Genomic DNA, 26,446 nt, shown 5'->3' with positions numbered 1-26,446 from the left:
GATGTGATAAATTCAGTGTCATATTTTTTCCTGTCACTAAAGGGGAGTAAGACTTCACAGAGTCGGTGTCATGAATTTTGCAGTGCTTTGCGTGTGCTTACATTTTTATGCAACTGATAAGAAACCCTGTATCTCATGTTTAACCCACTCCCTGATCCAAATATAACGATCCCCTCCCGTCTATGAATGAGATAATGTCTCTAACAAGAGTGACTCATGGCAAAGCATGTTAGCAACCAGACAGAAGTGATATTTTTTATGTGTGCTCTTCCTTTCTGTATTGCTCTGTAGGTTTTGAACCTGCAGATGGCTGATGGGGCCCAGGGGGATGGCCATGCAGATGATACGAAGCTGCATGGCAAACCAGACAAAACCCTGCGCTTCTCGCTCTGCAGTGACAACTTGGAAGGCATCTCAGAGGGTCAGTCCGCAGTCGGACGACACATGACGCAAAAACGTCACAAAACATTTCATATGTAGTGTTTAATATTTATATATTTTCAGAGTGGTTTTCAGAAAAAGTTTTGTGAAGTTGTAAACAGTGTTTTTGTATTTAGTCTGGGGTTAGCACATAAGTGTTATTATGAAATGAAAGCCATTAAATGAGGGAAAGAACTTGATACAACTCACTTTAACACTCCATTGCATATTTTGAAATGTCACAGGGTCATATCTGGTGTATGACCTGTCGACTGGCTGAATTACTGACAGCCCCTAATACTCATTTATCATTCTTTTTTTCCCCTCTCAGGTCCATCCAATCGTTCTAATTCTGTGTCATCTCTGGACCTGGAGGGAGAGTCTGTGTCTGAACTGGGAGCTGGACCATCAGGGAGCAATGGAGTGGAGGCGCTACAGCTTTTGGAGCATGAACAAGGTATGTGTGTGTATTTCTGAATGCTGCTAAAAGGTTGAGTTGGAAATCTAAATATATATTTTTCAAATACGGCAACTTTGCAAGCACATGAAAGATAAGAAAGATTACAGATGAACGTTATTTGTGAACGGTTCCGGTCAAACACAGCATATGTCTCCTTCAGCCACTACTCAGGACAACCTTGATGACAAACTGCGCAAGTTTGAGATCAGAGACATGATGGGTCTGACAGATGATCGGGACATCTCTGAGACGGTCAGCGAAACCTGGAGCACCGATGTGCTCGGCAGTGACTTTGACCCCAACATGGATGAAGATCGGCTGCAGGAAATAGCAGGTGGGGCTTTCTGACCTCTATCGACATTTATTCACTCTCTGTATCAGGAAGCAAAGTGATTGATCTGCACAGCGTGTGTGATCATCATACATTTTATGAGATGAATTTGCTGCATGCAGGGATCTTCCCTGACTGTTGATTAAGTACGATTTAGGGAAATGTCATCACCTTGTGGTGTAAGGGCGAAATAGCAATAAAAAGCAGGTCTTCAGTTGCATTTTCTCATGACAGTTTTCTGTCATTAAAAATAAATCATTTAGATTGTATTTCAGAATTTCAGATCACATCATAAATACATTTTTTACCTAATTGAACTGTACTAATATGTAATATAAACCAGTATGTCTAGTTGTTTGTGTGCACATGGTTTAATACAATGTTATGCATTTAGCATTTAGGTAGATGACTGAAATTTGTCTACTTGTTTTTTAAATTCAGTGCCATTGCTAAAGTGCAGTTTTCTATCTCAATGCTAAATCATAAAGGTCCAGTGTCTAGTATTTAGGGGCTATAAATATGATGTAATAAATATGTTTTGTTAGTGTATAAATTACCTGAAATGAAAATTGCTGTGTTTTCATTACCACAGAATGAGCCATTAATATCTACATAAGGAGTGGGTCCTTGTCAGTATAGATCGCCGTGTTGAACTGCCATGTCTCTACCATAGCCCAGAATGGACAAACCATAAACTGTCTCTAGATAGGGCCATTTGCATTTTTCACACCGGCCACTGCAGTTAGAAGCACCTCTGCGATAAGCAGTGCTGGAAAAATAAAAAAAAAAATCAGTGTTTTTACCAGTTTGAAACACCTGGTCCTGGTTTGTTTTGGAGAGAAGGAGACCTCTGCATTTTTTCGGCTCCCGGTAAAAACCTCCTGAATGTTTGGATCTTAAAGTATTTGGGGAATAAAAGCTGAGCACAAGCTGACATGCTGAACAGTGTCAGAGAAACACTGATTTACAGCATGAAACTGCTTTATTCTGCATTTTTACTGTTTCAAATCACCTGCTCTGTTTGTTTTCAAGAGGAAGAGACCTCTGCGGATGATTCAGCTACCAGTAAAACTTTCCTAAACAATGAACACTGAAGGGATTCCAAACGGGAGAGATTTCAGTTGATTACAATCTGGAATCCTCACCGTTAGATATCACTAAATCCCCTTAGATCTCACACACTGGACATTTAACTTAACACAATGCTAGGTTTAAGTAATGCAGCATATCTTAGTATTTATGCTTTTGCAGTTTAAGAAAAAACACTCAGTGGCTGGTAACATTCATCTTTTGATCATGAGGTTTTCCAACAAAAAAAGGAAAGTTTATGTTTCATTCTAGTTTTCTAGTTTTCATTCTACTGTCACTAACTCCAAGATTTGACTAAATTTGAAATTATCGTCCAACTGATAAAATAGACTAATGAAGAGGAAACGTAGTAAAAAAGTTAAATTTAAAAAATGGCCTCTGGGAACAAAATAAGTTTTTTTCTATGCGTCTTTTAGGTGTATCCTGAAAATAGCTTGTATTATCACAGTGGCAGCTAATAAGTACATGCGTAATCATAATATGCTGATATAAAAGATAAACATCTTTAGTAGATAGTGCAGGTTCAGCCTCTGCACTCTGTGAGTCAAAGCCGTGGAGGGAAGGACACAGGTTGTAAAAATGACAGGTTGATCTAATGTGAAAGCAGCTGTAGACAGAATCTTCAGGCCTTTGTGTTATTCAGACCCACATCCTCCTGTCTCCTCTGCCTCAGTCTTTTCCTTCTCAGCCTTCCCCCTGCCCATCTCTCTCTCCTTCTGTCTCTCTGACATTCACTCAGTCCCTGCAGTCTTATTGACCTTGGTTCCTTCTCATTTGCATCCACCATTTTTCATTCTTCGGAATATGGCGTTGGGGGACTTTTCCATCATTAAGTGAATTTACAGCGATTTCCTTATGTGTTTTCTCCAAGGGATTGGGTTATGAGATGCACATTAAATATCCATTAATACCTCATTATCCCACTGATAAGATTACCATGATAATGAGGCAGAAATTCTAATTGTTTCACTTCTTGTTGTGCCACTCATTTAATCATCCACCTGAAAGACAAGTACTCTGCGCCCCTACCTTGAAGACTGTAAACACGGACAGCGGGATAGAGCTCTCCCGCCGCCAATGAGAGCCCTGCCCCCGCCAACATCAGTACACACTGTTGCCTGGGCGCTGGCATGTATGCGTGCTCATGGCGTGTGTGTGCCATGAAGTGGAAGCGTGACATACCAGGGGGCGAGGCTACCACAGGCCGACTTTTTGGTCTTGAGCCTTGGCCGCTGACTCCCACGCACACCTGCTAGCTCCTCCGCATTCTTCCACCTTGTTAAACCATGGCTTCCCAAATGGAGATGGAGGGACGGCGTGCTGAGGAGTTTGTGGGAGGGTGGGCGAAGCGGTAATTTGGTTGTGAGTAATGCTAGGCTTAATCAACGGCTCAAAGTCATGGCCCTGGAGGCCGGGGCAGGGTGAGATATTACCATTAACCTCTGACCTTTGGCACAGTGGTATACGTGCCTGTGGGTCCCAGCATGAAATGCACGCGACCTCCAACTCTCTCTGTGTCTCTGTATGCAAAGCTCGCAGTGTCTAAAGCACCATCCACACACCATTCACAGAGGGTGTTTTCTAGTGTTTGTGCTTATCTCAGGCCGTTTCACAGTGTTGTGTGAAAGTCAGACCCGAAGGCATACTGTAAAAGTGGTGGAATGGGTTTTAATTAAGATATAATGTGAAAGCAATACATCCGGCGCTATATAGTGCTGAAACAATTACTCGCTGAATTCATTAGTGGATTGAAAGAAAATCAATTTTTGAAAGAAAAAGCCCTATGGATTAGTAATTTTAGTCATTCATCAGGTTGAAATGCCAGGCATTTGCTGGTTCCAGCTCTCATGTGAGGATTTTGTACTTTTCTCAGGTTCTAAATGATTGAAAATTTGATGGCTTTGAAGATTTCACTTTGGGCTCTCAGAAGTTTAAAAAGACATTTTTTTCACTACCTTAATTTGTGTTGAAATGACTCAAATCAATCTTTCAAAAGTCTTTAAAATGTAAAGATATTAGAAGAAGAATTTTTGAGAATCTTTTTTTTCTGAACTTAAATGTAAAATCTAAAAATAAATCTAAAATGCGAGGGACATAAGGTATAATGACATCACGCCGATCAGGATAGCAAACTCCACAACAAACTAATATTTTGTGTCTGCCCGGGAAGCTCCGAGCAGAGGATCCTCTGTCCGCTAGCTGCTACCCATGACAACAAGGGAAAGTACAAATTAAACAAAAATTGGCTATTTGACCAAGACAATGTATATAAGGCTCTATGTATTTCATGCAAAAAGTTTTTCAAAATTGGCGTGATAGGAATCAATACACTGGAGTCCCACGTTCAGAGTGAGAAACACAAATATTGTCCAAAAAAGGTATTTCCCAGTTTGTTCTACCTTTGTCCCACACAGTAACAAAAAAAGTCTTTTTTTGTCACAATAAACATATGACATATGGGCAAAATTGTCCCTAACCCTTAATTACTGATGTCAGTTATGTTCTTTTTCCTCCTTTCAATTTTGGTTATTGTAAAAATGGTCTCAAATTTCATATTGAGTGGCACTAAAAAAATTCAAATTCATCTTTCCTTGAGCTGTAGGAACCCTGTATTATTTTTTCAGTTGACAAAAAAAAGGTAACAGCCCCAGTATCATATAAAATTTGATATCCTGTGGGCATCATTTCTGTAGTGGCGCTCTGAACCTCACATGTTGCTCATATTTATATCTGAATAATTTATCAGAACTAATTACAGAATATGAATCAACATCAGGGCTACAACAATACATTGAGATTTAATAAAGTACAAAAAGATGCCTTTAAGATGACTTTGCGACCGTAGAGGTGACTCCTTACTTTTCCATACAGAAAAAAGCTGGTTCATGCTGTGGAAGGAGGTTAACTCTTTTCCTCGTTCTCTCTTTGTGCTCTCAGGGGCAGCTGCAGAGAACATGCTCGGCAGCCTGCTGTGTCTTCCTGGCTCGGGTTCAGTACTGCTGGACCCCTACGGCTCCACTATCTCGGAGACTACAAGCGAGGCCTGGAGCGTTGAGGTCCTTCCCAGTGATTCAGGTAGGGAGCCAGTTTCCTTCTCTTCGACTCTTTAATCCGATTACTTTCTTGATTCTTCTTATACTTCATCTCCATGACAGTCTCAAATGTGTGCTTGCATGCACATGTATGCATGCATATTTATATTTGTTCGACATAGTGGGGGCTGGGGCACCAGGTGCGCTTGCACGGCATTCCATACCAAAAATGTGTGTGTGCATCTGTCATCATATTTGCGTGCACTAGCCTGTCTTTCAGGGCAGATTTGCGTGTGCCAGTAAAAGGCAGCTCAGGGTTTCCTTAGAGGGACCACCAGGTGTGTTTGCACCTGTGGTGGAGCAGTGGGGAGGGAAGCACAAGGACAGCAGCTGTCCTCAGTCAGTTTACATGGTGTCAGTTTTTTATCTGGCTAGACTTTACATTGCATTGCTGTGAGACTGGTGTTTACATATTGTATTGCTATAACAATACTCACAAAGGGCATCAGCTCACGTCAGTTGTCAGTGCCAATCCAAATGCGTTTACAGTCTTCGATTACACTTTCTTTGTCTGTTCTTGCAAATTTAACATCCAGTTCAAAGCTTTTATTAATGAGATATAATGTGCTTAACTCCCCCTTTTGAGAACCAGTGTTTTGTGAAAATCAGTGGAGTGCTTTATTAACAGCGTTAAGTGTTTCTTTGAAAAGCCTGGGCCTCATGTTAATTGAACTAGTACACCATTTCAATATGTGCAGCGCAGAAATGACATGCATGAGTGTCTTGATTGCTTTTTGTTCCGTTTGCTGCCCCTGTTCTGCTCGGTAATGGCGCGATCGGAGGCTTGCTTCGAGTAGACCGCTTGTTTCATGGCTAGGCAGCAGAAAACTACACTCTGAAGAGCACTTCACCAACACATTATTACTAACGAGCATGCAAATGAGTACTGCTGTTAGTATGGAGCCTCTGGGTTCGACCCAACAGCTCCGTTGGGTAGCCAAAGAATTGGCCGTACTAGCTTTATGGTTTGGTTTGGCAGTTATAAGACATGATAATGTATGCTTTGTTTGATTTCATGCATATGTGCGCACTTGGTTTCCCAATGATCGTAACAGGAGGGGTTGGGTGGGTGGGGGTTGTGGGGGCGGGTGGAGAGAGAGAATGAAAGACTGACCATCATCTTTTGCAAACTGACACAAGTAAAGTGGATTATGAGTTTCTTTTAAATTTATCCACACTTCAAGTGAGAATGGCACGCATTCTTGTCTTATATGCCTTTTTGTTCTGAAGAGAGAATTTATAGATATGTGTTTTTCCCTCCTGGTCCACTTGCAGAAGCGCCAGACCTGAAACAGGAGGAGCGTCTGCAGGAGCTGGAGAGCTGCTCAGGGGTTGGCAGCACCTCCGATGACACAGAGGTCAGAGAGGTCAGCTCGAGACCCAGCACACCAGGCCTCAGTGTTGTCTCAGGTATAAATCTCACCTACTCTCTCCCCCAACCTCATCTTAACATTTACTTTGTCCGCCTGGGTTTTCTCTCTCTGACTTCCTCAGCTCTGTTTGATTCTTTAGTCGCTTTTGTCCTCTATAAGTTAAAAAAGTCCTGGTTAAATAATCTGTTCTTATCCTCCTTGATTCTACTCGGAGCGGTCATGTTGCCGGCAGGGTTGTTAACCAGTGTAATGAGGTCAGTGTGTATATTTCCGTGTAACACAGGTTATTGCTGGTTGTCTTTTTCGTGGGCTCAGGTGGACATGCTTTGTTGACACGAATGAAGTAGTATCCTAGATTAAGAAGCCAGCGGTGATGTTCGTGGCTCAGCTCACATGAAAACCTCCCACGGGACCCAGCCGATAGATAGTCTGCATCTGATGATCACTCTTATCTATGTCTCTCCCCTAACCCATGGGAGCTTACGCTACCAATTTAGAGTTCCCAGTGGGTTCCCATCACAGAGAAAGCATACAGTAAAGTAAAGAGAATAATATCCCCTTTTGTTTGAGAGACATTGAACATGCAGGTTCTGCTTTTATTTTACTGTAGAGGTGATACTGAGTTGCTTTTGTCCTGAATGTCAACTGTTTTTATGTTTGTTTTATTTCCCGCTGCAGGCATCAGCGCAACCTCAGAAGACATCCCCAACAAGATCGAGGACCTGCGGTCAGAGTGCAGCTCAGACTTTGGAGGGAAGGACTCTGTGACCAGTCCAGATGGGGAGGAGTCAGGCCACGGTAGGAGAGTGTCACATCCCCGCTAAGCCAGCTAAGCCACCAGTCCAGTGTCTATCTGGTCTAAACAGCATCAGCCAGAGCTATCAATCCCTGTCACTTCAGCAGCTGCCACCAAGTTAAATCACTGTTGTCAGTAACTGTAATTGTCGCATGAAGTTTGAGTGTAGAGTTAAATATTCTACGTTAGCCCAGCTGGGGAGTCACCAGGCTATTATCTTTTTAACTTAACGCAATAAACCATTTCTTAAAATAAGAGCGATGTGCTTTTGTGTATCAGTGGTTAATTTAGTAAATGCTCTTAATTGTCTGGTATCCTCTTGTGTTTTTTCAGGAGCACACCATCTGACATCTCCACCCTCACAGGCCGATTCCTTACTGGCCATGTTCGATCCCCTCTCCTCTGGCGAAGGTAATTTGCGCTCCCAGAATGCTCTACATCCAATCAGAGATAGAAATGAGTATCATTAAATCCCTTCCCTAATGTCACGGGCTCACAGAACAGCTTGAGCTCTGCGGAACGAACCAAAAGTGCGCCTTACCCCAATTACTGCTCATATTAGAAGCACAAATTAAATGTCATTTTGTTTGGCCCATTTAGTATCCCAAATTATTCTTCGCAGTCTTTGTTCCCGTGCATTTTTTGTTTGCAGTGCAGGTGGGAATTGTGTGAGAGAGGAATGGTCGTGGCTTTGTGTCTGTGGCAAGGTGAAGGGATGACAGGTTGAGAGACCTCACCCCAGGCTCTTTGGCACTGTCCCTTTGTCCCACTGTGCTCATGGCACGAGGCTGCCATTGGAAGCTTTTCAGGAGAGAGAGTCTACCCTTGGAACAGGTGGCCTACCTATACCTAGGGCTCATCTCCCACCAACATCTCTCTTTAGCACTCTCCCCCACTTTTTAGGTGTTTTTTTTTCTACTGGTTTTGTAATGTTTATCTACTCTTTAGAAACAAGTGAGATTTTGTGCCACAGAACTACCTCTTGTTAAACCTATGTGGAGGATTTTATTAGTTTATTTAAGGCTTTAAAATGAGTTAAACACAAACATCTACTTAGGGAAGCCATTGTTGCAGTGAGCTGGTAAGTAAGCAACTTAAACATTAAAGAGAATACAGATATAAAATGCACTCAGATGTTTAAATAGTATCCACTTTTATTTTTTTCGTATTTTCTAAACCTTTTTATTTTCTCTTTTATTACCTCAGGCTCCTCCACTGGAACAATAGTGAGGCCCAAAGTGCATTACGCCAGGCCCCCTCACCCTCCCCCCGATCCTCCCATCCCTGAAGCCAGTGCCCTGGGGCAGGAGACGCGCCACTCTCTCTTCATGCCCCACTGCCTGGCCCAGGCTGAGCTGGAGCACACCAAGCAGCGCCACTCCTTCCCTGACAGGCTGGTCCGTAGCCGCAGCTCTGACATCGTGTGCCCAGGCCGCCGCCCCACAAGCGACCCCGGCCTTAATCGGCGGGTCACGGCTGAAGAGCGCGACCCTGCCGGGGCCTACGCCTTAGGGCCGTCCTCGTCCCCTAGCAAGGACTCCCTGAAAGGAGAGGTGAGCAGCTACAGTTGTGTCTTTACTACTGCTGCTGAGGAGCAGCTGAGAAATAAATAGTTTATTTTGTGGTGAGTTCCAGCTGTTGTGTGTCATAATTTGAGTGGACCAGAATGCTACCAAGATTTTATCATTGCCAGTTTTTCTCAAACACAGAGATAGCTGTGTAATTCTGACTCGTTCTCCTCATCATCAGTCGCCAGCAGTCCAGCGCTACTGGAACTTGGACAGTTTGACAATGTGAAAAGCTTACAGATTCACTAGCAAGATGCTGAAAACATCAGGCATCAAGAACAGGTTCAGAATATGTGACCATGACCCAAAAAGTCAGATACGCTAAAAGAAACTGGTTTGTCCCAAATCACATGCTAGGCTTGGGTGGTATCACGGTATTATGGTATACTTAGAAATCCCAAATGTATGTTTTTCAATACAGCCATAAATCTAGGCACTCTTCTTTCTATTGACCTTATTGTATGTGGTGTACAGCACACACCACCAGAGCTGAGTCTCTGGTCTCTACGGGTGGAGCAGGCAGCTGAGCTTAAAGATGCAGCAACTCCTAGTGGTGAAGTTACCGGACTGTAAACAGCCGGTGGCCAGAAAAAGAGAGACAGTGGAGAATAACGGCATGTGTTTTACATTTAACTCGGTGAATTAACAATTTATTTCGAGCAAACTGGAGCTGGTTATTGTTGGAACAGTGGAGTTACTAACTAGATTGCTGGCAAGAATAACCAAGATGGTTTGGTTGAGTTTTATTTAATTATTTCTTTTGAGCTTGAATGACGTTTGTTTTATGATAAGTTTATGAGGAAATTAAGCGTAAAGGGTTTTTTTTCCTAGCTAGTATGGCTAATGTGTGACCTGCTTGCTGAAGAGGCTTATGTGTATCTTGGTAATTTCTACCCAAAGGTTGAGGACAGGAAAGACAGTGATGATGAGAAGTCTGATCGCAACCGGCCATGGTGGAAGAAACGTTTTGTGTCAGCCATTCCCAAAGGTAAGAAAACTAACCACTTGGTCATTTTAAGCATGTCGTCTTTTCTAAACCCAAAAATCAACTTTTATACACATGAAAGCGATCTGTTTGATTGCAGCACTCCTTTTTGTTTTTTGTTGCTGAAAAAAAAAAGTTCTCTTAATCACAACCGACAGGAAATATCACACTTTAAAGAGCAGAGAGAAAACCAATTTATAATGTGAGAAAGAGAATGATGATCCATGTTGTCCACTCCATTGCTGATGCTCCAGTTGGAAAATCATGTTTCTTGTTGTTTGAAGTTACCTCAGAGACGCGTCCAGTCCTTTTTCTCTCACGTCTCACTGGCTGCAGATTTATATAGACTTTTCAAAGCTAATCAGTCATCACAGGAGCTTTAGCTGTGTAGATTGTATGGCTGTAGCCCTCCCAGCAGTGCTGTCAGCCAGCGGCTAATGGTCATTAGATAGACCTTTCTGTCATCAGCACTGATAGATGACACATCTCTTGTTGCAGTTCTACTCTACAACCATCTCTCATACATCTGTCTGAGAAATAATGAGCTGTGCCCACACAGAATGACTGCTTATTACTCTTTGAGATAATGATGTTTCTTAAGTAAACATTAAATTGATATTCATAAAATGGAGGACAGCGTGCACATGGCAAAGTAAAGAGCCGTGTAGCCTAAACCACCAATCTCCAGCCAAACCTCTGTAGAGTCCATTGTGTCTGTCCTGTTGCTCTGCATGGTGACGCACAGTCAGTTGTCCATCAGAGCGGCAGCCTGTGTGTGAAAGGCCAAATCTGTCTGTTGTGTCCCTCACAGTGCTGTATTGGACGGCTGAGAGTGATGTCCCAGGTAACGCTTCCACGCTGCCGTCATTCAGCTAGCTTTACTGCTGGAGCCAGCGGCTGCGCGCCCATGCTGCTTTGTAGATGTCGCCTTAGAGCTATAGAGCTGTAATGTGACATGGTTGTAGCCTGAGATCACATGCCCACACTCCTCATACATGCATCCATTTATCACCCTCCTTCTTTTGTTTTGCTACAGTACGTTACCATTTTACTATATGGAGAATACAGAATATCAATGTAGATACTCCACCTACTGTTTTCTGTCTGTCATTAAATTGTAGACCCCTGGTTGTCTTTTGTTTGTCCTGTTTGCACCTTTGTGTTAAAAGGAAACTTTGCTATTTCTCAGCATGGACCCTATTTTCCCATGTTTTTGGGTGACTCATGGGAGCAGGCTGAAATGTAATCCCCACCGGCAATTGTGCACCATCAATTTGCATCCATTTAAATTGCTTGTTTTTCACTGGCAAGCACAGATTGTTATTAAAAGTATCTGACAACATTTTGGAAATGACCCTTTGGAAAAATGAAACATTTTTCTTGCCTTTTTCTGTCTTTGTTATCATGACTAACTCTTGCTCAAGGAGAAGTCTTGCGAGAGATGACTTGTTCCACGTAAAACAACAGTGGAAACGGCTCCTCAAGGCTGAATATTTAGCTTGTTTCAACAAAGTGGAAAAGTCTGAGAGATTTCAGTCAACATTTAGTGTCTCTGTAAGGTCTTTCCCATAATGTTGTCAGACACTTTCGTTAACAATCTGAGCCTGTCAGTGGCAAAAACAAGCACTTTCAGAGGATGTAAATTGACAGTGCACAGTTGTTCTGAATGGTTACCTGTTTCACCACTGTGGCTGCAGCGGTCTCTCTCAATATTGGACCTTTTTTCAAAAATGTTGTCTCCATTAGTCACTTAGACATAAAAACATGGGAAAATAGTGTCCATGTTTAAAAATACAGAAGTTGCCCTTTAATAGGATAAGCATCAGTGGGTTTATGTACATTTATATTGACTGGAGTTTTTATAATGACTTACAGTGGACCTTTGTGATATTCTGCTATGAACCAATAGTTTTAAAATAACCATTTCAATATAATTTTGCTTTTTTTCTCAGTAAAGTTTGACACAAGACTTTTTTGGGGGGGTGTATGATACCATACATCCCACATTGAGATTTTTAGTCTCAATACAAACCATTAAAAAATACCAAAAATTTACTAAAGTGGCTGTCAGCAGGCAACTCATGATCAGCTTGTCATCCAGCGATAGTGAAAGGTTGTTGCTCCACTAATCACCAGTCTTTCCTCTACAGCTCCGATAGCGGCATTTCGTAAAAGGGACAAGCAGGAGAAAGACGACATTGTCCCAGAGCGTGTCCCGCAAGGTCTGTCCTGGTTCAGTTTAATTTAATTATGGACAAAATGCAGATGTTTATTATAGTGGCTTTAATTTTAATGCATCTTGTGTGTTGGTTGGTTTACCAGATGACCCGTTGCCCAGACATAGCTCTCATGCGCAGGCAGCTGAAGACATCCTGGACAAGTACAGGAACATCAAGAGGACCAGTCCAAGTGATGGAGCCACAGGTGGAGCTTCTTACGATGGTACAGGAGGTTAGAAAAACACTTTTTTTATGTATATTTCACTATTATACGCACTTCAGAAAAAATGAGTAATCTGCCTTTTTTTGTATGTGTTAACAGATCTTTGTGTTGAGGACAGCGTGCACGACTCTCCTAGAGAAGACACTTTGCAGAACATTTCCACAGATGACCTCCCAGACTCAGCCAGCCAGACAGCACAGCAACATGACTCCAAGTTCTCTTTCAGGTCAGAAAAGCACAAAAACCCAATGTACAATCATCACTAAGGATTATCAGTGTTACTGGTGTTACACAATGTTTGGGCATACACCAATTATATAACTTCCCCACAACTGTTGAACGACGGATGCTACAGTTATGAAATGAAAGTTTCTACTCCGCACAGCTGCTGCAGCAGAGGGTCAGATTAAAAGAACAGTTGACCGACAAGATGATTGTGGAGGATTTTGTTTGATTTGATTTTAGTCAGTTCAATCGTTAAGAAGTTGGAGGTGTGCATCCTGTCGCCTGCAGCTCTCCATCTAACAGCTCACTGTGGCTGCTACTGACTATTCTGTCGCTCCTTGCCATATTTCAAACTGATCTGCAGTCGGCAAATGCCAAAAATGACCATGGTCCTGTTTTTTTATACACATGTTTGATGAACAATCGCGATAAGTGCTAAACTCACTGATACACATCACATTTCATGTGACTACTTCATGATAAAGGTCTTTGTATTTCACCAGTTAAATGTGAAGCTCCATCAGTAGGAAGTGTTCGGTTTACATTAGCAGTAACTTGATATAGATATTGAGCACTATTGACATATATCTTGTAATTTCTGTTGTAATCTGTAACAGCGATGTAGTCACAAGTTAATTACTCTGTGTGAAAATCTGCTCACCATAGCATCCCTGCAATCAATCACTCAACATGTTTTAGTTTTCTAGGCAGATACTCTCAGCCATTGCTGTTAATTAGAATTTTTTTGTGTCTTCCAGTGATGCAAAGAAGAAGTTGCGGTTGGCGTTGTGTTCTGCAGACTCAGTGGCTCTGCCCATCATGGCTCCAGCAACAACACGAAATGGGCTGCCTGACCACATGGACTCTGAAGGTAGGCAGTCCTTGTGCATCAGTCTGTCCTGTATTAGTGCTGCTGTAATGACTGTAACAAGCAGTGATAACGTATAAACTGATCATGAAGCTCAGTTTAAAAAATGTCAAGATTTAGTGTGTATTCATATAGAGATGTTGTGAACTTGTTACTGTCCAGCAGACTTTAGGTATCTTTGTCCCACCTTCTCCATGGGGAGCAGGGTACAAGCCCTTAATGCTGGCAAGCTTCCAACCTGCTGAAAGTGTCCTTAAGCAAGACACCAAATCTGTACCACCTTCACCTTCTGACTCGCTTTCCAAGGTTTGGGGCAAGGTTAAAAGAGAGGGGGATGTTCAAAGAGAATTCCCATATGGCGTCAGTGAAATATCACATTATTAAACCACTATTAAATATACTCATGTAACCACAAAGATTAATATTGTGCCAACATTTTATCAGTAGTATTCTGATGCTGCACAAAAATAAAGACTTAGTTCTCCCCAGAGCAATCCTGCAGGGAACCACCTTCACATCAGGACAATAGCAGGCACAATCAAGTGACATCCTGTGAAATAGTCAAACCATAAGACTCCATCTTTGTGGCCATCAGTCACGTTGTCATGCGGCGGCAGCAGGTTGATCAGATTACAGCAGCCAGTCGTTCCTCTCTGTAGCAGCGAGCGATGTCGTCTAATGCTGTCTCCCCATCGTCCTCTTTTTCTCAGACAATGAGATCGTCTGCTTCCTGAAGGTCCAGCTCGCCGAGGCCATCAACCTTCAGGATAAGAACCAGATGGCCCAGATCCAGGAGACCACGCGCTGTGTCAGCCGCTTCGACGCACGCACCTGCAGGAAGCTGCTGGCTGCCATTGCGGAGGATTACAGGTAACTGAGGAGGCCTGGAGAGTTGATGCAAGCTCACTTAGAGCGCCCCATGGGTCTTTCATTTTGTTATCTTTACTTTGTTCACCACAGAGATGTAGCCAGCAATTCAGTGGCAATAATAGAATACAAATTTCTGTGTGTTTTCTTTAGAAAGCGGGCACCATACATAGCTTATCTAACCAGGTGTCGTCAGGGCCTGCAGACCTCTCAGGCTCACCTGGAGAGGCTCCTTCAGAGGGTGCTGAGAGACAAGGAGGTGGCTAACCGCTACTTCACCACCGTCTGTGTCCGGCTCCTCCTGGAACACATGGAGTCCAGGATGCTTGACTTCATAAAAGGTACATTTTCACACTCAGTGGAACTCACTGGGGACATATTGACTTGTTTGTCCTTTACAGAGAGTAAAGACAATCCTGACTTTTTTGATGTCATATTTTCAAACCTGCTTTTAGCATATTATATATTATTCACAAACAAACAGGAACATAAAAGGCACATATTTGTAATATAAGCAGTCCATCCCCAGCTACTTAAGTCACCTTTAAAATTTTATGAATCACCTACAAGGCTGTCTAAGGTCTGGCTCCAGATTTTATTTAGTAACTTTTAACCACTTAAAACCCAGCCAGGCCCCCAATATCAGCTGATCAGAACCTTTCAGTTGTTCCACCAACCAGACTGAAAGTAAAGGTTGATCTCTCTGGAAACGCCTTCCCTTCAGTGTGAGATCAGCAGACTCCACTGCGGATTTAAGCGCCTCCTTAAAACTCACTTTTACAAGAAGGCCGAGACTAAACATTACTCTTTAATGGTGTTTTATCTTTTACCTTATTGTCATTACATAGTTAAAGTGTACTTGTTGTAATAAATCATGTTAGTATTTTTTTTACGCGCTTCCATTTATTTTGCAATTTTATCGGTTTTAATTTAAGGGTTTGTTCTTTTATTGGCATTCTGTCCGCTTTAGATCGTCTCTTGTATTTGCATCTTATTTGTCTGTATATGTTGTTGTTCCTTTTACTTAAATTTGACCTGCTTTATATGAAATTATTTCTCTAATCTGTATTTTACTTTTTAATGTATTAATCATTTGTTTTATTTTATTTTTTGTTCTGCACTTGCACCTCCATCTGTTTATATGTGGTCTTGTGTACTTAATTTTTGTATGTCATGAAACAGGTCTCTGATTTTTTTTGTTCTTAATTTGTAAATCTTTTAATCTAAAAAGCACTTTGTGCTTAAACATGGAAATTACTATGCCATTAAACATCAAAATGTATTTTCAAGTATTCAAAAAAAGCCTTTAAGCCTAAAAACAACATTATCTCCAAGCTGGACTTGACTCACTTAAAACAATCCTACAGCTGCACAGTCGAGGTTGCAGCTCGCTCCTGTGCTGGTGTTACATCTGTTGTTTCTCTGCTCCCCTCCAGCGTTCCAGGGTTGCACGGCAGCGGATGACAAGACAGCCGCAGTGGAGGATTTTCTGCGCTACTTGTATGGCGCCATGGCCCGTGATGCCATTTGGCAGTACGCGAGCGAGGACCAGCTGCAGGACGCCCAGATGGCTATCGAGCGCAGTGTTATGAACCGCATCTTCAAACTGGCCTTTTACCCTAACCAGGATGGAGATATTCTCAGAGACCAGTGAGTAGCTGGAATGACACCAGTAGCACACAGTCTCACAAGGCAGTGTTGCTGTTTACTTCCATTATGTTACAAAGATTTTAAACCTAGAAATAATGTTTTTTTTATACAAATTCATTTATGCAGTTTTGTCCTGGAGTGAAAAAAAATCCTAGAATTGGACAGTCTTCGTCTTTTTTATAGTGCGATCAAATGCTATTATTATGTAGCAAAAATCATTTTGGCTAGACCTATTTTATTGGTCCTCTACATATACATACGTATATGGAAGAAAGAACTGAAATTTTAACCCCCCCTTATTGTGTTTGTACGCAAATCATTTAAAATCATGTCATGTATTTTTTCTGTAAAAAATGATTTGAAGCTGTGATGTGTGACGATAGAGTGCCCCAGGAGTCCTAAAACACGGAAATGAGTTTGCGTTTTAGCACTCCCAGTTCCCTCATCTGGAAGTCAATGGGTCTGTGTCTGTGATTAACACAAACTTAAGAGACTTTCAAGTGGCTAAATGAGACTATAGAACGTCGTCATGCCCAAAATGGCTTAACAGCCTTGTTGTGGCGGTGACGTTGAAGTCATGTGACCGTGGTGTATTTTGTTTATAGCTTAATGTTTGCTTTTTAATTACGGCCACTGCATTTAGCCTTCATAACTCATAAAAGTGGTGTTCTTTAATGAAGATTATCTTGCTGAACAAAACAAGTAAGTATCATAGACATTTCTTTACCACAGAACTCATTTTCTGCAATAATCGAAAATCCACTGGAAAAATCCCATAGGCTTTTTGACAAGGGAACCAGGGGGACGCCAACTTCATCTCCGGAGCACTCTGTACAGTTAATTTATATATTTTTACTTCTAGAAAAATTGTATTACAAAATTTCATTGAAAGTCATGATGTTGTATGTATAGCAAAGAGAGAACGCACAATCCTATAAACCATAAAAGCTCATTTTAGCGGCTAATATTTACTAGGAAGCCAGGAAGATTAATTTGTGTGTTTTCCTTTAAAGAGTTGAAGCCACTTTATTAATCACAAGAAAAACAGAGCGAAAAATTGATTCGTATGTATTATTATTTAGATTGATATGTTATTTGGACAGCTGCACAGCTTGGACAGACTGCACACTCTCTGTTGTCAAACACTGAGTAATTTTGTCTCTAACAGGCTTTTCCATGAACACATCCAGCGGCTCACAAAAGTTGTGACGGCCAATCACAAAGCACTTCAAATCCCAGAGGTATCTTCTTGCTGACATTTTTTTTCATCACTTTCACGCGTTTGTCGAGAAAAAAGTCAGACATGATGAAACATGTAACTTCAAAAGTTTTCATTATAAAGATGTTCTTTGAACTTTTCGTGTTTGCAGGTTTACCTGAAGGAGGCTCCTTGGCCCTCTGCACAGTCTGAGATCAGGACCATCAATGCGTACAAGACGCCACGAGACAAAGTCCAATGCATACTGCGCATGTGTTCCACCATCATGAACCTCCTCAGCCTGGCCAACGAAGACTCCGTCCCTGGAGCGGATGACTTTGTCCCTGTGCTTGTCTTTGTCCTCATAAGGGTAAGTTAGTTTGTTTTTCCACACCTCGTCGACAGTACTTTAAACAAGCTCTTCAGTATTGATCGCTTGACTTTTACAAAGGAAGACTAAGAAGAATCATTAAAAAATGATTCCCCAAATGACTGTATTGTACCTACAGGGCATCATAAAGACCGCTATCTGCTAACCTGTGTGGATACATTTTACATATTTACATATTTATGATTGTAATCCGCACGGCGTTGCGTGAGGTTCTTTCAGCGGCTAATGTGGGCCCATCCCTACATCTCCTCCCCTCCAGGCAAACCCGCCCTGCCTGCTGTCCACCGTTCAGTACATCAATAATTTCTATGCCAGCCGGCTGAGTGGGGAGGAGTGCTATTGGTGGATGCAGTTCACCGCGGCGGTGGAATTCATTAAGACCATCGACGATCGCAAGTGAAGCAGAACAGCCACCTGTATGGGCAGACTGCGGGGGAAGGAGCCGGGAGACTGGGAGACTTCCCAACCAACTGCTCCCTCTGCAGAGCTTATAAAACCTGGCCCTCAGCCTGCTCTTTATTTGTATAGCTTGTACATAGCCAGAGACGTTGAAAGAGTACAAAATATATATTACTGTATGTATGTGGACAAATCCGGGTTTAAGCCGTGCTGAAAAAAAAAACGGCCTTGGGGAAATAATTGGCAAGATGTTAACTCTGAACCTGATTTTTTTTTTTTTGTCCTTTTTGTCTCTTCAATCATGTTTGGGGTCTGTATTAGAAATTTTATATATATATATATATATATATATATATATATATATATATATATATACACACAATTACCAATATGACATTAAATCAAACCTAAAAGATAATCCTATATAAAGGGACCAGACTTCCTTGATGTGATCACTGATCTTTTTATTCCCCCCCTGAGTGAGAGGGAAGGGCTTCCAATTAAATTACGGTATAATGTTCATTAAACGCATTGTGTCGTCGGGGATTTACAGTGCGTGGTGGTTACGGACGGGATTTAGAGACTCATAAACATTTGAGATCAGTTCTCAATAACCATACCACTCATAAGTGTATCAAACAAGTAGGGCAGCTTATTTCATGAATTGTTTACTTCGTCTTATTCCCAAAAAAACACGTGTCAGTGACAATTTGGACGTAAGGGCCCACATATTTATATGAAATAAAAATGTATTTATTTCTGTAATTCTATTTGATGCTTTTGTTTATCTAATTTTAAAGAAAAATGCATATCATGCCCATTCAAGATGTCTGAGGCAAGTGGTGTAACTATAAATAAAATTTTCTAGAAAAGCTTGAGTTAGGAAGGCACCTTAGCAGAGTCGGTGGGGATGCTGGGGCATTACGATACAGGGTCAACTCATGCACAGTAGCGGTGGCATTTGTGGAAATATTGAAAATTGTGCCTTTGATGCAGGGCGCTCTGTACAGGTAATTATTTTTGACTATTATTTTTTAACCCAGCATAGATATTATCCCCAACCCTACACCCTCTCCACACACACACACACAAGCACGCACACTCCAATGAGCCAACCACGTCTTTGTCCGGCCCTCGCTGCAGGAGGGCATCTCCACATCACTGATTGTCATGGCTCAGTCCCTTTAATGCACTTGAGTTTGAACAAACATCCCCTTTGGAGATCCTACCTCAAAGTTGAAACCAATGACCCTGATTATGACTGTCCTGAATTGGTTGACAACGGAGTACTGGATCATATTTTTGCACTGCTAGGAAATCGTAAAACAGCGCGGGGAAGGGAGGAAAAAGTTTGGCCTGCTGTGATGCTTGTTCACATCACCCTTAATTAACACAAGCCTTTGTTAGCGAACAATTTTAGCTTCTAATCTTATACCTGAGATGCCACATGTGTCCACATGGGCAGATGAGTGAACTATTGGATATTAGCTCTCTACCTCCTCATAAGTTCAAGAAAGGGACTCGTGTTTATGTGCACTTTTTTTTTGTTTGTTTTTTGTTCTCTCTCCCCAATTTGACGTGCTGTGATATCCCAGTGTCATTGTAACTTTCCAAATCTAGTACAAGCATGTCTTTAATTACCCAAAAGTGACTACAAACCCCTCTCTCTCTCTTGCTTCATTTTTGTGCACAGACGTGCCACGTGTATTATAGTTTTCGATAATCCATTCACGGCGACTGACCCGACAGCACAATACACAGTAGGATAGAAGAGCAAATAATCAACTCTATTGACTTGTTACTGACTTGCAGTTTATGCTAAAAAGTGGTTGGTGTAGTACGTGAGTGTGTTTTTTTATCTAGTGAGTGCGCGTGAGACGATGGTGTGATTGGTTGACCCTCTGCCTCCTCTTGCATTAAGTCACTGAACGGTCTGTACATTCTCAATCATGATAAACCAGTAGAATAGGATTAGCATCTGCCCTACAGGCCAGTAATTGAACCTGCAAGAGGATGCAAAGCTTCTCTTTGTGTCCGTGATACTTGCATATCAGAACTCGATGATTTATTTTGCACAAAACAGATGTGTTTTCCTGAGAAAATTGACAGGGAGCAGTGCATTTAAAAAAAAAAGAAAAACGTCATTACGTCTGGCCTTTGCAGTCATTTAACATATTGTAATTAGAATAAAGCCGGAGTGGCTGGAGTTAAGCACCCGGCTGTTGCTTTTTCAAGCTTATGTGCAACATCACAAATGCATTTTTTTATATCCTCCTACAGAAGCACCAGATTCGTACGTGCAGTAGACTTCCTTCGCAGAGTCTGTGTAATCAATTTGATGAGAAAACCATGCACTGGAAAATCAAGTTGCAGGTTGCATCTATACTAATTAGGTTTATGTGATGTCACTTTAATTGGAAATACATACTGCACAAATCTGATGAAATTATTTGGACCTGGCTTATGTTTCAGCGTCGCAGCAGCTACAGATGACCCCCGTGAAGTACTGATCAAAACACCAGATTATTTACACAAATATATTTATGACTGTGATCGCAACTGTAATTTTAGCTCTGATTGTATGCAAACCACTGGGCAGTGGTGTCAAGTGAGCAGGCTAAAGAGTCGGCCTGTTCTTCAAAGCTTTACTGCTCTGCTCCCTGTGCAATTGAGTTGAAAAGCTGAGCAGAGAAAAAAAGAAAAGAGTTTTACATCTTACATCTAATTTTACATTTAATTGTAAGCTTGCACAATTATGACATGCGGGGAAAGCCGGTTTGTCTTTACTGTGATTAATGCATTATGTAATTCTTTAAAAACAATAAAAGAAGCAGAAGTTTTCCCTTTTTTTTCTTCTTCTTCTTTCTTTAGGTACATTTGCAGCGAGTAGGAGGATGTCACACCTACTGTACACAATAGTTTCATTATGCCGCGGCTTCTTGGACAGTTGAAGGTATATATGGCCGACAGTTCACACAATAGCAGAGATGGTGGAGAAATGTATGCGCGGAATATAATTGTTAGTGGGGGCAGTGGAGCAGCATCATCCAATCTAGCAGCCACAAATAGCAACCTCTCAGCAAACATTTCATTACTGCTGACAAGTGTACGGTGGATTGTAATTGGAGATATCCCCTCATCTAAAAGCCCTCCTTACTTCACCGATTGCCGCCTCTAATACTCATCTTTTTTTCATCATAAACTTCTTCGTGGGGTGCTTTGTGTCCCCTGATGATATCTCGCAATTGTTAATTTAAATTCAAATTTTGGTGTGTGAAGTTAATTAGTTGCATAAGCCATTGGCTAGATAGGCCAGATTTGGAGATTGGATCTTTTGACTATGTGGCACTTAGCTGATTTGAGATACAACGGGGCTTGGTTTTGTTTTTGTCTCACGCTGCTCCACATGCTGTGTTTTTATTGGCTGATTTTTTTTTTTTTCAGAAGAGGCGACATGAAGCTGTGTGGAGACACATCACATACATGAAGTGTAATATTACTCCCAAATTAGATGAGGTATCAGTGCAGCAGAGGTTTGTTTTACAGGTGATGGCAGATGGATCAAGTGAAGAAGACTCATCTGAGTTTTCTATTGATGTGGTTGTGTTGCTTGAAGACATAAACAGGCCTGAGGTCTCACCCAGATGGCTGTGGGATGACAGATGATCAGTCCAGCGGGGCTCGTGCATGACTTCACACGTTGGTCTGGTATTTCCTGGCTGTGGGGGGAAACAGTAACTGTATCATACACCAGCTCAGCATCTGACAATATGATGTCATGAAATCACACAAACTGACTTCCTGTAAGCAAACGTTGTAAAGCGCTGACCAACTTTATACAACAATGTGAAGTTAGCAAACAGTTTTAACAGTACAACAATTAGATTGTCATGAAAATCCATAATCAATAGTAAAAATTTGGTCACAGAAGAATAAAGATGGGCCTAAATTGAAGAAGTCCAAGCATGGTTAAAATTACACCATTTAGGGGTGTCTATACAGCATAGTATCGCAATATTTTTGTGTGGCGATATTGTATACAGTACTCTAACATCAGGTATCGATTTAAAAAAAAATAGAAATTGTTATTACAGATGCAAAGTAAACTTTTGGTAGCCTGCTAGAAAAATGTAATCAGTCCAACGGATACATTCTGCTGCAGTAAAAATGACTGAAGTAAGATGAACACACTGAAAACTTTTATCTTTTTAGATAAAACAAATGCTGACAAATTTTGTCTTTTGGGCTATAATGTTATAACAATACATCATATTATATCACAATACTCAGCATATCGCAGCCTGTTTAAAACTGCAATAATATCATGTTATGACTTATTTATCGAGATTTTTCACATGTGACATTTCCGGTTGTGTGTCTAAATATTGAAGGTGGCGTGCCCCCCCCCCACACACACACACACCACAAATGGATGGAAGCATTTGGCTATATCTGAAGCAGGGATCGCAAATTTTCAAACAAAACCTTTTAGTTGCAGGAACACAAACAAACAGCATCAGCACTGCTCTCCTCAGTGACTGTACATGCTACCCACTGTACGTGTGTGTTTCCCCCTCGGTGTCCTGCAGATGGCAGACGCACCATTCCCGACGACGCTCTGCAGATCTGATCTGAGAGCGGCTCAGACAAAGAACACCACGGGGCACGACGGCTTGACATTTAAAACCAATGGGACTCGCTGTCTGGAACTGGATCTGTTTTGTTCATTGTGGATATTCGTCAAATATATATTTTTGATTATTATTATTATTATTATTATCATATTATTATTTTTTTCAGTTGTAGCAAGATTAAAAATTACACACTAATTATATGGACAGGCATTTACGTGTAATACTTTTTATTATTTAGTTAATAAAAAATATATGTTGTTGACTAAGGTTCCGCGTGGAATTTTCTGTCATGTAAAAAAGTGTCATTACACAAAGCGCGCGCCCTCTTCTCGCCCCTCACGCGCACGCCCTGCACGGTACAGGTCCATATGAACATATCTCATTGGGACTAATCTGCTGGCTGTGGCGGGAAATCTTCACAAAGGACAGAATAAACAACACAAGGCAGCAGCACGTCAATTAAATTAAGTGCAGGGAGGAGGAGGAGGGGGCTCTAAATGAACAAAAATGTCAAATACACATATTAAAACTTAAATGAAATAGCCGCGAGGATGCAGGCAGAGGAAGAGATTAAAACTCAAAGGGATACCAAGTCTCTGTGCCCTGAGGTGGTGATACTGTAAGAGATGCAAATAGTAAAAGTGAGCACCATTCTGTAATAATTTTAGTTTAAACTACAAAGACAAAGGAGATTTGTGTCTTGTAACAAATAACAGAAAAGCTGGTTTATTAGGAGGATGCTACAAAGAGTCAATATTAAACCTTAGAAATACAGTAACCCAAACAGTCATGTTATAGCATCACTCCAAAGGACAGATATGTAGATTATTGCATCCCTTTGCACTTTTAATGGTGTTTCAACCCACTGGGTTTAGTCTAAAATAGAAGTAATAAATGACATTCCCCATGTTTTCCTTTACTGCTCACCACAAAGGATATCAATTAAGCAAAGGTGTCAGTTACAATGGCGCTTCTGAGGCTGCCACTCCTTTCCATATATTGTGCTTATATCATTAGAAAAAGAACAATTTCCACATGCACAGCTAATCACCTGCGAGAGAAAGAGTGGGTGGTGACATCAAATTGAACCGTGGAAATAGAACAGGAATTAGATGCACTTAGCCATCACATGTTAATGGCAGCAATCAACAGCCAATTACCCAGCGTACTTGAGTACCTTGACAAGAGCAGGTGTACCCTACAACTAACACAGGCCTCTTTCACGCATTTCCATAAATTCGACAGTAAACTCCCTCCCTGATTGAACGCGCATGTTTCATTGAGGTTGCAATTAAGCAATATTGTTAGGGATGTGTCAAGCATGGATCGTAAGGAGAAAAAAAAACTCCCTTAAGGGCAACAATATAACATGTATTTTATGCGTGTAAATCAATAAAGTTATTTGTTTATACTAAAATTGAACGCTGTTATTGCCTTGAGAAATGCTCAGATTGTGTAATACACATTTGCTGATTTAAACATTTTCAACCCTTTGAAACCTGAGCAAACTGGCTTGATTTCTCTCAAAAAGATGGGAAGGGGATGAGTTTAACAAAAAAAATGGCCCAAAAAGGAATAAGAAAATATATATAAGTTAGAAGAAAATAACCTGAAAATGTAAGAAAGTGCTTTTATATATATATATATATATATATATATATATATATATATATATATATATATATATATATATATATATATATATGTGTATGTGTGTGTGTGTGTGTGTGTGTGTGTGTGTGTGTGTGTGTAATTTTTTTCTGTAGCATAACTTGTAATTATAACAATTATAAATATAGTTTTCTGGACATTTTTCCCCAGTTTTTTTGATGATAAAGCCCCCCTCCCCCTCCAGGAACATTTTTCAGGTCATTTCCTTGTCAACGTGTACTTTTTTTTTGGTTGCAATTTGCAGGACCTTTCTCAGGTTTTCAGAGGTTTAAAACCTTGTGAAAAGTGTGTGAACGCAGCACAAGAAAACTGATGTGGATTCAGGTGTTAAAGGGTTAAATCAATGTTCAGAAATGTGTTGGCAGGCAGCATTTTTTTTCTTTTTTCTTGTACAACTGGACAGTGCAGTGGTGTCACTGCCTGGCACAGCTCTCATTGTGAACATGATCTAGGCTGAAGATCTGCTGCTGATGCTGATGATCTCTGTCACTGGGGTGGATTTCAGGGCTCATCTCTGACTGCTGCCCTGACAAGTCTAGGAAACACACACTCACACACACACACATGCATTGGATGAACACATCAGCCCTTGCACACACCGCAAGGCCAGCGTCCCAGTATGACCCACTTTGATTATTCTGTCCTTAAGCAACAGGTGACGGGCTTCCCCGGATGTCATCTGTGTCGTTGGCCTCTGTTCAGAGGCAGCGTTCAGGACCCAGGGAGAGCTGGCTGGCAACATGCCCGATCTACAAGTGAGCTGTCCTATCATTGACACATCAAGTAAGCCGAAGATGTCATGTCTTCATCTTGTGAGAGTTCAATCCCCCTTTCAGGATGGATCAAGCTCTCTGTCGCTGGAGAGAGGCTGTGCAGATAAGTGTAGCGGGTCATACTTCCTCCTGGGAATGTCTGGAAAATAACCCTCGGGATACAGGCACGCTTAATAAAGGAGGCTTTATTGGTGATCATGAAGCAATAAATTGCACCAATGTGTGTGTGTGTGTGTAATTTTTTTCTGTAGCATAACTTGTAATTATAACAATTATAAATATAGTTTTCTGGACATTTTTCCCCAGTTTTTTTGTTGATAAAGCCCCCCTCCCCCCCCACTCTGCATCCACTGGATTTTAAATGTACAAATACCTAATAAAGAGTTGAGTGAATTCTGTTGCACAAGTGGCTGCTTTTTCTGTGTGTCCAGACACAAAAATGTGTTTTGTATCAGCCCTGCATGGTGTTCAGGCTACAGTCCATCTGGTGGACAGGGCTGTAAGCTGCAGCGGTGCGAGCTCTGATCTCAACAGCTGGTAGATGGACTCCACACTGGAAAGGTTACCGAGATGTAAGAAAAAAGACGTAAAAAAAAGGAAAGTGTGTGGTTGTGAATGTGAGTTTTTGAAAAAGAAAAGCAATATTTGCACTGGAAGCTCATAGATTTAGCTGTAAAAAAAACCCCCATAAAATACATTATTCAAATTAAAACATGTAAATTTAATTAATTTCTGTTCTGTCAAAATGTTTTTTTTATTGCTGTTAGTCAATAATCTTGGTAATAGGCAGCCAATGACTAACAGTGCAGTCTTTACAAGAAGCAAACATATTTTATGATATTCGATATAATACAATATGACCATTGACAGTCCATTAGCTTTTAAGAATGACCTGTTCTTTCCCTCCTCTTTCTCTCTCTTTTGTTTGCCCTGCAGCTACTTGACTTGTTCTACTTGACTCCTGAACCATTTTAATATCAGGCTGCCATGGGTTTCCTTCCTGTAAGCCAGCGTCTTCATATTTCTGTTTCTGCCCTCCCAGAACGAGAGATAAAAACAGAGGAGCTAGGCATGCTGGTATATTCCACCACCAGAGTATATTAATAGAGTTAGTGACCTTGTTAATGACCCCTTTAAACACCATAGAGAGTGTGCAAGGAGCACAAATGTGAGAAAATATTTTGGATTTGTTTGTCTATGATATTTGTGTAAAT

General features: G+C 41.2%; 1 protein-coding gene across 4 annotated transcripts in view; it reads left to right on the top strand.

Moving 5' to 3' along the window:
- The window catches only part of gapvd1 (GTPase activating protein and VPS9 domains 1), a 34,464-nt gene extending 13,469 nt beyond the window's left edge, over positions 1–20,995 (top strand). For 3 of the 4 annotated variants that reach the window (XM_042487690.1, XM_042487689.1, XM_042487687.1), the window contains 19 exons: positions 292–421; positions 752–877; positions 1,041–1,214; positions 5,238–5,375; positions 6,668–6,802; positions 7,444–7,563; positions 7,895–7,972; positions 8,768–9,114; positions 10,030–10,117; positions 12,265–12,336; positions 12,437–12,565; positions 12,656–12,782; positions 13,540–13,652; positions 14,360–14,519; positions 14,670–14,857; positions 15,953–16,166; positions 17,335–17,407; positions 17,537–17,734; positions 18,015–20,995. In XM_042487690.1, the coding sequence (XP_042343624.1) occupies positions 292–421; positions 752–877; positions 1,041–1,214; positions 5,238–5,375; positions 6,668–6,802; positions 7,444–7,563; positions 7,895–7,972; positions 8,768–9,114; positions 10,030–10,117; positions 12,265–12,336; positions 12,437–12,565; positions 12,656–12,782; positions 13,540–13,652; positions 14,360–14,519; positions 14,670–14,857; positions 15,953–16,166; positions 17,335–17,407; positions 17,537–17,734; positions 18,015–18,155 (2,751 nt within the window). In that variant the 3' untranslated portion in view covers positions 18,156–20,995. The remainder of the gene's footprint in view (positions 1–291; positions 422–751; positions 878–1,040; positions 1,215–5,237; positions 5,376–6,667; positions 6,803–7,443; positions 7,564–7,894; positions 7,973–8,767; positions 9,115–10,029; positions 10,118–12,264; positions 12,337–12,436; positions 12,566–12,655; positions 12,783–13,539; positions 13,653–14,359; positions 14,520–14,669; positions 14,858–15,952; positions 16,167–17,334; positions 17,408–17,536; positions 17,735–18,014) is intronic. The other variant, XM_042487688.1, reaches the window with a different exon arrangement.
- The last annotated feature ends 5,451 nt before the right edge of the window (positions 20,996–26,446 follow it).

This window comes from Plectropomus leopardus, chromosome 6 (assembly GCF_008729295.1).
Source record: "Plectropomus leopardus isolate mb chromosome 6, YSFRI_Pleo_2.0, whole genome shotgun sequence".
Lineage (NCBI taxonomy): Eukaryota > Metazoa > Chordata > Actinopteri > Perciformes > Serranidae > Plectropomus > Plectropomus leopardus.
Note: the sequence above shows the minus strand (reverse complement) of the source record. Positions and strands in the feature narration are given on the sequence as shown.